This window comes from Pleurodeles waltl, chromosome 11 (genome assembly GCF_031143425.1).
Source record: "Pleurodeles waltl isolate 20211129_DDA chromosome 11, aPleWal1.hap1.20221129, whole genome shotgun sequence".
In the NCBI taxonomy this organism is placed as follows: Eukaryota; Metazoa; Chordata; class Amphibia; order Caudata; family Salamandridae; genus Pleurodeles; species Pleurodeles waltl.
The window spans coordinates 111,798,268-111,811,034 of NC_090450.1; the positions used below are offsets into that span (position 1 = coordinate 111,798,268).

The window sequence follows — 12,767 nt, forward strand, 5'->3', positions numbered from 1 at the left end:
TAATACAAATTTCATAGTCATTTAAGGCAATAGAATCAGTGTCAGGAATATCTGGAAGATGGTCGAAAATCTCTTGACCTTCCGTACCTAGGCAGTGAAGTAACAAAGCAGTCCTCCTTTCAGTACTAAGTGGTGTACCACAAACTCTAGAATATCTTTCAAATACCTTCTTCCATTTGCTCCACTTGATTGGAGGATCTCCATGAGTGGAGAGAAAAAAAGGTGGAGCAGCAATATTCTGCATTGTGTTGGGGAGAAAAACAATAATATATATATAATTAGCTAGTGTAACACTAGACCAAAGAGGTTTGTTTCTGGCAATATTGCGAGGCAGTCGAAGGAGAGATGGCACGCAAGAAGGAACGGCAAAAAAAACTGCGTGATGGCAAAGAACTCCGAAATTAGCACTTTATATGACTTCCAACGATAAGAAATAGAATTATCCTGGACATGGGAAACGCTGAAGGATTTAAGTTTCAAAAGCATGTAAGTTGCTTTAAAAAACGGTTAGATATGCGCTGGCATCTGCCTGAGAATCCTTCTGACATCAGCAAGCATTTCTGTTGTCTTAGTAACCGTGAGCTCGAGGAGAGCACCATCTGCGCTCAAATCAAAAGTATGAAAGACGAACGAAACACGTTTGAAAACAAAGAAAACCCTGAACTTGTAGGCAGCTTACGGTTACAGTTCACGCAAGTTCATTGACATCTCCCTTTTCCTTCCGTATATGTCTTCTCCAGTCAGGATGTTTTCCGAAGCTGGCGTGGGAAAAGCCTCTCGTCGCCAGTGTAATATCGGAGCGAGATTGAAACCAAAACACGCCTTCAAAGATGCCTCGAGTTATTTATTCATTGAGTTTCACTTCTTCTGTCTAGAAAACATCCCGACCTCCGCCTCTCTCCGCAACCGTCGTCCGCCCTCCTTCACACATTCTCCTCTCGCTCCAACTCTCATTCCTCTCCTCGCGCACACACAACACAGACATTCCAACACTCGCCTTCTCGCGCTCCCACCCGGATCTAGGATATAACACTTATACATGTATAACTTTTACTCAGCATTAACTAGAAATGCTTGATTTTTATTTGCACCTTCTAATAGTTTGAGACTATATTCAATGAAAGTTTTCAGAGAGGCAGATACTGACTTTCTCATTGGTGTTCCTGAGCAATCTCAACAAGTTTAAGTGTGTGATCAAATGCAATAATTGAAACACTCTGGCACAGATCTACAAAAAGTTGGTGCAGTGCGGCAACATACTTTGAAATGCCGTGCTGTGCCACTTTGGAAATGCAGGGATGTGCTATATTTACAAAAATATAGTGCACACCTGTGTTTCCCCCTGCTACGGCGCTAAATTTAACTGCCCGTGAAGGCATCCTTGCACCTTGGTGCACAGGTGTATGCGATGAAGAGATAAAGGGGGTCATTCTGACCCCGGCGGTCCGAGACCGCCGGGGCCAGGGTCGGCGGGAGCACCGCCGACAGACCAGCGGTGCCCCGCAGGGCATTCTGACCGCGGCGGTTCGGCTGCGGTCAGATGCGGGAAACCGGCGGTCTCCCGCCAGTTTCCCGCTGCCCTGCAGAATCCTCCATGGCGGCGGAGCACGCTCCGCCGCCATGGGGATTCTGACACCCCCTACCGCCATCCTGTTACTGGCGGGTCTCCCGCCAGGAACAGGATGGCGGTAGGGGGTGCCGCGGGGCCCCCGTAAGAGGGCCCCACAAAGTATTTCAGTGTCTGCTATGCAGACACTGAAATACGCGACGGGTGCCACTGCACCCGTCGCACCTTCCCACTACGCCGGCTCAATTCTGAGCCGGCGTCCTCGTGGGAAGGTTGATTTGCCCTGGGCTGGCGGGCGGCCTTTTGGCGGCCGCCTGCCAGCCCAGGGCAAATCCCAAAATACCCTCAGCGGTCTTTCGACCGCGGAGCGGTATTTTGGTGGGGGAACTTCGGCGGGCGGCCTCCGCCGCCCGCCGAGGTTAGAATGACCCCCAAAATGTCTATGTGCAGGAAGATTTCCTTCCTGCACATAAACAATCATTCATGGCCTTTTGTTCTTGCAGCACAAACAGAAAAAACATTCCTCCTTATTGCGTCATGCTAACGCCACCCCTGGGGTGGCGTCAGTATTTGATGCTTCCACAGATTTGCGATTTCTAGTAAATCTGGGGTAGCGTGAAAAGCAATGGTTATTGGGGTGGAATGCCCACAGCAACAACCATTGCATGCCCCTCTGCTGCAGAAAACTGCATTGGAGGGGGCAATATTTACAAGGAGGCATTATGCCACAAAAAGTGGCTTAAAGCCTCTTTGTAAATATAGTGCAGTGAATAGCGCCACCGTAGCATCACTGGAAGTGACGCAGTGGCTTTAGGTCTGTGTAAATGTGGCCCTTTATGTCACAAAGATGATCTGTTTGTTTTCTACATGTGTGCATATAGAAGTTAAGTAAATAGGATCAAGAAAAGTTGATAACTAGGCAGCTTAATGAAGCTGCAAATCTAGTCAACTTCCAACAACTTTGGTTGTTTGCATTTTTTACAATACCATCTTTCCTGTTTTTGGATACTTAGCCTGCCACATAAAGTAAGCTGTTCAAGTTTTTTTACTAATCTGGAAAATGTATTCTAAATGGGATTTTTCGCCCAGGCTATTTGTTTTTTTTTTAATGATTTTAAACAGATATTTTTGTTACTAATGTTTTATTGCCTAAACACAGCGGCAATGAATAACCAATTCCCAATGTGACTCCCAATGGTTGAGCTAAACAACAAGAATAACTTGTTTGCGCACAGAGAGACCCAACAGTGACTTAGGGCCTGATTTAGATCTTGGCAGCTGGGATACTACGTCACAAATGTGACAGATATCGCATTCGCTGTATTATGATTCAATAATATGCTATGGAGATTGTAATATGGTGGATGGGGTGCACATCACGTTTGTGACAGAGTAATCCCGCTGCCAGGATCTAAATGAGGCCCTTAATATGAGTAAACATGTTAAGTTTCTACTTAGTATGTCAGTTTTCCTGGAATACTACATTTAGTGGAATTTTAACTGCAGATAACATTTCAGGGCTTGTTCTCACAAAACATAAAATTAATTTAACATAATTCCTTTCACAGTTGCCCATCTCTGAATCATCTATGTTGATACTACCTAATATTACATAATTTGGTCTGACTAGATTGTAAACCAGTGAAACTGTGTCCTACTCCCATCAAATGTTCAACCAAGTTAAAGTTCCTATTGTGTTTTAATGCAGCAACCAATGCCTCATTTCCTGGTCCTTCTATGCAATACAGCTGTCTGGCAGAACCTTTTTCACTTTATTGTATGATATACATGTGGTAGGTGTAAAATGAAAGTTGCTTCCTCCTCACATTTAATGGCTGTTTGGTGTATCCTTCTGCCTTATAGGATGTACTTCCAATGCAATGAATGATGTACTATTTTACACCCCCCTGCCTTTTATTTTCTCTTAGGTGTGTGAACTCATCGCTGCTCCTTCCTGTTCCCCCCTTTCCCCTGTCGTGCTGATTCATAATAACCCCCTCTGACCTCACTTTCTCACCTGGTGTGTCAGCTCACTATTTCTCCTCTTTGCCCTCCCTTTTCCCTTGGTGTATCAATTAGCCCCACCTTCTCTGCCACTGTTCACTTTCCACGACCTGCCTGCTGGTCTTCACTCCAGAAGCTGGTGTCAGCATTAGACAGGTCCCTGGCATATAGAATGGCCATCCCACTCCAGTTCATAATGGACATTGTCTCCAGTACTTAGATGTTAACAAACAAATCATTGATTTTGTGTGTGTGCTAGTCTAAATAAGTACATTGCAGTAAAACATGATGGCCCTACCCCCACCAGAATTCATTAGGTTGACACACAGGACGATGACTGGAATTTTTGTCAATATTGACCTGTAGGGATGTGGTCAACCTATTGGACTGCTTGCCAACACTTACAATCTTTAGCCAAGTCCTTGATTGAGCCTTGTGTAGGTAGGGAAAGTTGCCACAAGTGCTTCTGAAAGAAGAAGATGAGAAACTGACGACTTTGGAGGACAAAGACTGGCCGAGTTGCACACATTTTGAAACCTTCCACACATTGAATAGTCTGTTGCCTCACAGGTACACAGGATTCTCTTACTGCATAAATTACTTTTACAGGCACCCACCTGACTTTGCAAACACGTCATCTTCTCTCTCTAGCAGAAATCAAAGCTAATCTGTTCCTGTAGTAAACTGAACACAAAATCAATTATATTCCTTTGTGATGCCTTAGCGGCTACACAGGTATGAAATTCGTCTCACTATCACACTGCACTCAATTCCATTCAAGGAAGACTTCAAGCAAAATCAGTGGCTCAGCTTCATTTCCGCTGCTATCACTTCGACAGTGAAAATAGACCCAAAGTTCATTCTGCACTGGCCCTCTGTGGTTTTTAAATACACCAATCATTGCGTACTCTATACTGGGAGCTATAAAAAACAACTCACTGAACTGAGTCATGAAACGAATTTATAATATTGAAAAGCATTGGCAAAAGCAATATGTCCGACCTCAGTACTAGCACATACTTACATAGACATGCACGCCTGGTATTTGCATGAGTTAGACGTCTGAAGCCAGACATATTGTTGTGTCACTGCTAGCGTGCAGTCTGCACACTGCAGTCAGAGGCTATTGTATAGAATTTCACAGAGTACAGTGCAGGCATAAAAGGTGGTTAAATCAACGAAGGGCGATATTTCACGGAATAGCAGTATATATCTTCCCCATGTACAGATTTAAACACATTCTTTTTAGACAGTCAAATGATGTACAAGATCCAATGTCTCCAACAATATTATAACATGCTACGCAAAAAACAAAACGTGTAGTCTATATGTTATGTTGTCTTCAAAATTGAATTTATGTTGTTACCGTGCAAAGTAAAAACATGTTTGTAAATGATAACAAAATGGTTTCAAGTGCAACACAGAATTACCTATTTTGGTAATGTGTGTATTTATTTCATCAAGAAATGCGAACTAACTAAGGGATACTTGGTAACAAATGTACCACACAGCACATGTGTCGTACCGGGATTATAGCGTTTAATAAGTGTGTAGTAGAACTTGTTCTTGTTTATGACTAGTGCCTATTTTTGAAGTTGTGCATGTGTTCGAGATTGGAATCCACATCCGTGAAGTGTGGTTGGAGTGGGCAGGCAGGAACAGTTTAGTGTGTTATTGCTGTGAATATGTAGCTTTCAAAATGGGCCTTTATTTTATGAAGTTATCTGAATTGCTACAGCCCTCTTCGTTTCTTGAATTTCCACACCACAAAAAGTCTTCATGTGAAAATAACAATCATAATAATAAAAACAAGAGAAAAATATTCCAATGTCCTCCTTACCAGAGGCATAATGCTACGTGTTGAGACTTCAAAATAATTTACATAGCGACACATTTTCACTCTAACAAATATTTAAATTCCATGAAGAAAAACTTCAACAACATGATTTTGCATGTAAGGGCATGTAGCAGACACTTTCTGGCAATTTATGCTGTTCAAATTAAACCTGACCGATTTATTTGCGATGCCTTGAGCGGTCCAATGAGCACAAGGAGTCATTTGGAGCTCTTTGGATAATGGTTTTGGACAGGGCAACTTGGACACTGAGCTGCTTGCCATTCCCCCCTCATGAGTATGTCATGCCAAACACTTTAATGGACTTTTGTTTTCGTTTTCAGAGCTATTAAAGAGGTTTTCCCTGGAAATAGGAGCCTCATATTTTCTCGGTCGACGTTTGCTGGATCCGGAAAATACTCAGGGCACTGGCTGGGAGACAACGCTGCCAACTGGAATGACATTAAATGGGCAATAACCGGAATGTTGGAGTTCGGTCTATTTGGAATGCCTTATGTAAGGACATTTACTCTAATTACCCAGCAAAAATAATATTATGATATCAAATGTGCTGCGCAGCAGACAAACACGATGCTGATCTTTTCCATGCTCTATTTTGTTTACTGTTATTTTGTTTTTATTAGCACGAACAGAAATGTATTTTGTTTATTCTGTCTGTATACTACAGTTGTCACTTAGAAATGGAGAATGGAAACATATTTTAGCTTGCTTGTTTAAAATACACATATAACATTGTTTGGCGGAAGTCACTTTTGCTTTTTAAGCTATACATTATGTTATAGAATGCTCGTTATTTCCTGCTCAGTGTAAATTTATGATCAAGACTGTTGATACCAATCACACTATATTTTTGAGCTCATAAGTACGATTTAAGCATGGGAAGTGACGGAAGTGGGCCTTTCAAGCGTGAGATGAAATTATACCCCCAGGCTACGGTATTTACCCACTGCAATAAATACCTCTGATTTGAGTTTTCCTCTTGATATGATATTACACAAGAAATGTAATTTAATTTTACAATAACTTATTCTGAAGGTTTGGCCTACTGAAATTTATCAGGGAAACTTGAGGGGGTGTTCTGTTTCTGGGGGAACATGAAGTGGGTTATTAAACCAACTTTGATAGTGTTAAATGGTTGTTTGTAACTGCAATCCTAAAAGAATATGCGACTTTTGTCTCCTAATGCAACATATTTTGTTGACAACTCTAAAACAAACAACACATTAAAGTCATACCAGGACACACCACAAGACGATCAAATAAGAATGGAATCGCAGTACAAAATACTCAATGCAGTAAAGCAACATAAAACACAAAAGCACAAAAACAACTCCAAATATCACTACCACAAGGAACTGTGACTTGAAATCGTCACATTCTTCTCACACACTACCACCTACATAAGTGTGCTTTCACGATACAATAGTAGCAGATGCTTGCAGAAACCAATGCCTTACTTACCAACAGAGACATGCAATAGCACAGGTTTTACAGCCATGGATTACAACGAACTATTTTCTAATGTTCAAAAAACAAAATATAACCGTTACATTAGCACTCGTTAGGTCAAGTGAATTCCCCTCCTCCACCAACACATGATCACCAGCTCTACCCTTGAGTACATATATTACAATAGTGACTTAATCCATTCTTCATCTGGTGCCCAGAATAGATTGCCTCTCCATTGGGCAAGCCTCCCCCTCAGGTTACATAAGCCTTTTTTTAAATTATACGCAGCTCAAAAGCGTGCTCGCCATTCTGTTCCTGCCTTTGAGAGGCCCTGTTCCTGCCCCTAGGCCAAAGATTACAGCCTGAGGTATGAGCTAGATTTGCCTTCTAAAAGCCTGGCCCAAGAAATCCGCAATAGCCCCTAAGAAACTCATCAGCCAGAGGCAGGACACAAACATATCCGCCTCTTCTGCCCCACACCTATGACATCTTGAATCCAATCTCTTACATAATTTAAACAATGTATTAAGTGTGTGGTACAGATCGAAGAGCATCTTAAAATGCTGGCTTGTGAGACCTGCAATTCAGAGTACCTCCTTGCACTTCGAAAGTGATCTCAAAAGTAATGGCCCTTAACCCCCAGCCCTGTTTTGTGTACCTCATTGTCATCTGCCAGGCCCTCTATAAAAGCATCATACATCTGTCCAATTCAGCCCTCGGTCTTTTATCTCTATTAATGGGATTTCCTCAACCGAAATTTGCTTCGTATCCAGTTTTTAAAATTTCTCGGATCTGCAAGTATTTATAAATTCTTTCTTTGTTAATCCAAATTTATCATGCAGCGCCTGAAAGGCTCAACATTGACTATTCTCATAAAGATCCCCCTAGCCTTGAGTCCCCACCAGCATCATATTGCTTACTCATGCATCCTGAAAAATACCTGGCAAAGCAGGGGAATTCCACAGAGGGTTGTATTTATAAAATCTGGCCAGAGTCATATGTTTCCTGATCTGAAGCCACACCTTGAATGCACCATCCACTGTTTTAAACCTGGATCTTTTATAATAACTCCCTCAAATTACCTAATGAAGCAGAGCCTAGCAGTGCTACTCAATGAAAGCTGATCGACCAAGCGGGACACTGCAGGGTTAATCTTGGAAACATTTTCGGTTAGCAAAATGCTGTAGCATACAGACCCAATATCAGTGCAGGAAACTTGATACAGGCCACCCTCCTTCTAATCTGAGGATAATCATGTACTCCACCACTCTCCTTGACTTCCTAAATCCCCAGATAAAGCTGTAGCACAGACTATCCAACTTTGCAAACCAACTCCGACCTCCAACCCTTAGTAATAGGAAACCCCTCCGACCACCAACCATTAATCTGTATTCTGACCATAAGTGCCCGATAAAGAGCCCTAATGGATCTTATGAAGCCCAAGCCTAGTTCCTTCCACTTCATGGCCTCCCAAAGATATCCCCAGGACACTCAGTTGAAGGCTTTCTCCGCATCCAAAAAAACCAAACCCATAGGAGTGTTGATGACCTCCGCTATGTCCAAAAGGGTAATTACTCTATGGACATGGTCAGCAGCTTAGCACCAGGGATAAATCCATGCTGTTGAAGGGAGACTAACTTGGCCACAACCTGCCCTAATCTCCTAGACAGGACATTTGCATACACCTTCACATCTGCATTAATCAGTGATATCCTTTTTTTTAAATACAGCTATGTTAGTGTCTTCCCACGATGGTGGTGTGACCTCCTCTTCCTGAGTTATGACAAAAATGCAAGACATAGCCTCCAAGATTTCAGGGAAGAACAGCCAGTAAAATTCCAGTGATATTTTATCAGGTCACACCGCCTTCCCCCAGTCACATAAACCTACTGCCATACTGATCTTTTCATTGCTAATCAGCTGTTCGAGAACAGCCTCTCATCATCATTTATTTGGCCCCCAATAATTGACTGTCAGTAGTTTATATAGCATTCCGGCTGCAGTGAAATATCCTCTGCATACAATTCTGCAAAGTAATTTCTAAACACTTCAAGAATCTCAGTAGTCTTGTCCACCCTCCTGCCTTGTTTATCCTCTGTGGCCTCTATCCCTTGTTCTGCCCCCCCTTGCCATATCCAATGCACCAGGAGCCTACCAGTGCTCTCACCGTATCCATAGCAGGGAGCCTTTCGGCTTTGATATCTACCCACCACAACCTTACTATATTGTTAATTGATCTTAGCCTTTATTACCAATATTTTCTGCAAAGTTTTAGCATCTTCCTGCCTCAGCCTCATCAACTTAGCTAAATCACATTCTTGTAGAATAAGGGATTCGAGCAGCCCTTCCATCCAAAGATGTGCCTGTCGCTGCTCATTGACCCCAAAGCTCAGGGTCTCCCCTGTTACTCCTGCCTTTAGACCACAACACACAATTCAAGGAGCCGCTGTACCCCAATTAAGTTCTAAAAACTCTTTAAGCCATATTCACATATTTGTGACATACTCTTCTTCGAGCAGCAATTTCCTGTCAAAAGTTAAATTCTAGATTGTCTTTAAAACCCAACTACTGCGCATTCTAGCACTAGAGGATTATGATCCGAGAGCACCCTAGGATATCGTTGGATCCTTATCTGTCCCGCGAGAGAGGCCATATTGAGAAAATATTTCAAGCATACCAGTTTATTATAGGGGCAGGAGTAAAACATAAACCCAGGATCGTCCTTCTTGAGAGCCTCCCACACATCAATTCATCTATGAACTTTGGTTAACTGAAGTACAGCCATAAAGACTAGTGGCTTCCTATCCATATATCTACCCCCTGCTCACTTCCAACTTCCATATGAAGCTTAAAGTCTCCACTCATTATAAGGGGGTAGGCCATTGCGCCAACTTTAGGTTAAGCAAGTGGTACACTTCTGGGCGCCTAGATTAGGACCACATATTGAGCTAAGTTTAACCTTCCCTGTACCCATACCAAGCTCCATTATGACACAGCTCCCCATTTTATAAGATTTAATCTTGCTTGGTGCACCTATAAAATGACTAGCCATCATAGCTACTCGCCCAGTGCACTGTGCAGCCTAACAGTGAGTACCCCAGTTCCTTCAGCATGCCCCTTTTCTCCCAGGGGACATGGGTCTCTTACAAACAAACTATGTTGGGCCTCATATCCTTAAGCCCTAGTGCCATTCTGCCCCTCTTGATCCTATCATTCAGACCACATATGTCAATTGTATAAATCAATAGTTTATCCTGCATCAGTGGGCACTAAAATTCTTAAGTGTGCATTACTTCCAAAAGTTTGTGCTAGAGTATTAACCAGGTTAGCATAAAGCAGTGGAGACCTACACTGTCTGCTGCCATTAAACTCTGTCTTTTTTTTAGAATAAGAACCATCCATACATACATATCCCCTTCCCACTCCACCCACCACCCCTACTACCTTCCCCTTCATCCACATAAACCGCCCCAAACCCCTTCACTTTCTCTCTCCATCCACACCACTACCTCCTACAACCTCCCCGCTCAGACACCCAAACCATCCCACCCCCCCTCCAATCGCTGTAGGCAGCTGGGCCAGCCAGGCACGATGATGGATGAGCTCCCCATTCCAGACACACAAGCCCCAAACCAACCAACCTAGTTACCCTCAGTCCCTACCCATTACTCCTCATCTGGTGGGCCCTTGTCAGGTCCTTCTATGCCCCACCAATGCGGCTGCCAGTTCTGGTCTGCCAGCTGCAAGTGGCAGTGAAACACTATCATCCCTGGGAAAGGCCGATACCGTCAAGAAATTCCTTAACTTTAATCTCAGAAGTGAAAAAATTGGTTCTATCCTGTACTACAATCTTGAGTGTCGCTGGATTTATTAGGTAAGCCTGTGCCCCTTTCTGATGAAAGGGCTGTATCTACTGCCTAAGACTCAATTTTTTCTCCACAGTTACATAGCAAAAATAGGACCTGACAAAAAAGGTACATCCCTCATAAGAGCGCTTCCGATCTGGACAGCCAGGTCATAAAATGCCCACCACAACAAAAAATTCCTAAAATTTACCAGCACCGCCTTTGACTGTCCCCTTCCTGACGACCCTGTCTCCTCGATTTGAAAGGAAATCTGCAAGCATGCTGGGCCTCAATTGCCTTATTCCAATCCGATAGTTCTGGGAAGGCCCCCTTGAAAAGTCTAATAATGAATTACCAAATGTCATTGCCTTCTACACCCTCCAGGATGCCTAAGTCATTCCGCCTTAGTCTATTTTCTAAATTCGCTATCTTGCCCTTTTTTCAGGGTCATCCCTAACCTTTTTGCCTCCTTCCTCCTATTTTGTCTGACCTGTTTTTGTTGGCTCTAGGAAAGTGTGAACTTTACCACTGCTAACCAGTGCTAAAGTTCATATGCTCTTTGTTGAAATTGTATTGGTGATTGGTTTATCCATGATTTGCATTTTTGATTTACTAGTAAGTCCCTAGTAAAGTGAGCTAGAGGTGCATTGGGTCTGTAAATCAAATGCTACTAGTGGGCCAGCAGCACTGGTTGTGCCACACCCACATGAGTAGCCCTGTAAACATGTCTGAGACCTGCCATTGCAGTGTCTGTGTGTGAGGTCTTGACCTGCCAATTAGACCTGACAAGTGTACCCACTTGCCAGGCCCAAACCTTCTCTTTCCATACATGTAAGGCACCCCTAAGGTAGGCCCGAGGTAGCCCCGTGGGCAGGGTGCAGTGTATGTTAAAGGTGGAACATGTACTTGTGTGATTTAACATGTCCTAACAGTGAAATATTGCTGAATTCGGTTTTCACTGTTGCAAGGCCTATCCTCCTCCTAGGTTAACATGGAGGCTGCCTTTAAATATCTTTAAGGTGCAAATTGTCTTTGAAGGAAGATAGAAAAATTGAGTTTGGGGTCTCTGAACTCTCAATTTAAAAATACATCTTTTAGTGAAGTTGGCTTTTACATTTTTTGTTTGAAAATGTCACTTTTAGAAAGTAAAGGAAAATAAATGATGGACGGAATACAGAACCAATCAAACATTCACCCTCTGTCACAGATCTGGGTTTAATCCATCAATTATTTTGCGCACCATGCCACCCTAGTGTGGACCCAGCCATGTGCAAATCAGTCTGGACCTTGTTCCCCATAGGAACAGTCCAGCCCAAACTGCCATGCCAGGTCTTCCCTGGACCAGAAACAAGCATCCTGGGACTGGTGTCTGGGTATCACCCTTCATCAGCCAGACTAGCTTGAATCCAGTGGCACAGTGAGCCTGGGATCCATGTCTGGGCATACCGGGCACACTTATGGTGACAAAAGCAAAGAAACACAAACACAAATGAAACACAAATCAACTGTTCTTTTTACTTTTATAAAATAGCCATTTTCTTGCTTAAACCATTCTGTGACTCTGCCTGTTTGTGGATTCCCTGCCTAGGTCAGTTTTACAGTTGGGCTGTTTGTGAATCCCCACTAGACAGTGAGACAAAGGGAGCTCGAGTGTAGCCTGCATATCTTGATGACCCATCTGTGCTAGAATGGAGGGAGGAGTGGCCACTTACACATGGATGGGCTGTGCCTTCCCTCTCACAATGCAGTCTCCAACCACTTGATGTGTACTGGGGCCTGGCCTGGGCAAAGTTTGCCAACTTCAAAGGCAGAAAGGGGTATTAGTATTGGACCCAAAACCCCTGAAAATTAGATCACTTCTGGACTCAAGAGGAACTTCTGCCAAAGAGAAGAGATGAAGAGCTGAGGAGAAGTGCTGCCACTGCCTGTGACTGTGCTTTGTTGGGCTATCCTGCAGTTGCTGCTTCTGCCAGTGAAAGGGGACAAAGACTGAACTTTGTGGAATATTCCTGCTGGTGAAGAATCTCCAGGGGCTTGAACTGAGCTT

General features: G+C 43.3%; 1 protein-coding gene across 1 annotated transcript in view; it reads left to right on the top strand.

The window, feature by feature from the left end:
* The window catches only part of SI (sucrase-isomaltase), a 632,954-nt gene that overhangs the window by 198,102 nt on the left and 422,085 nt on the right, over positions 1–12,767 (top strand). Inside the window, exon 16 of the mRNA XM_069213228.1 lies at positions 5,750–5,921. Within this exon, the coding sequence (XP_069069329.1) occupies positions 5,750–5,921 (172 nt within the window). The remainder of the gene's footprint in view (positions 1–5,749; positions 5,922–12,767) is intronic.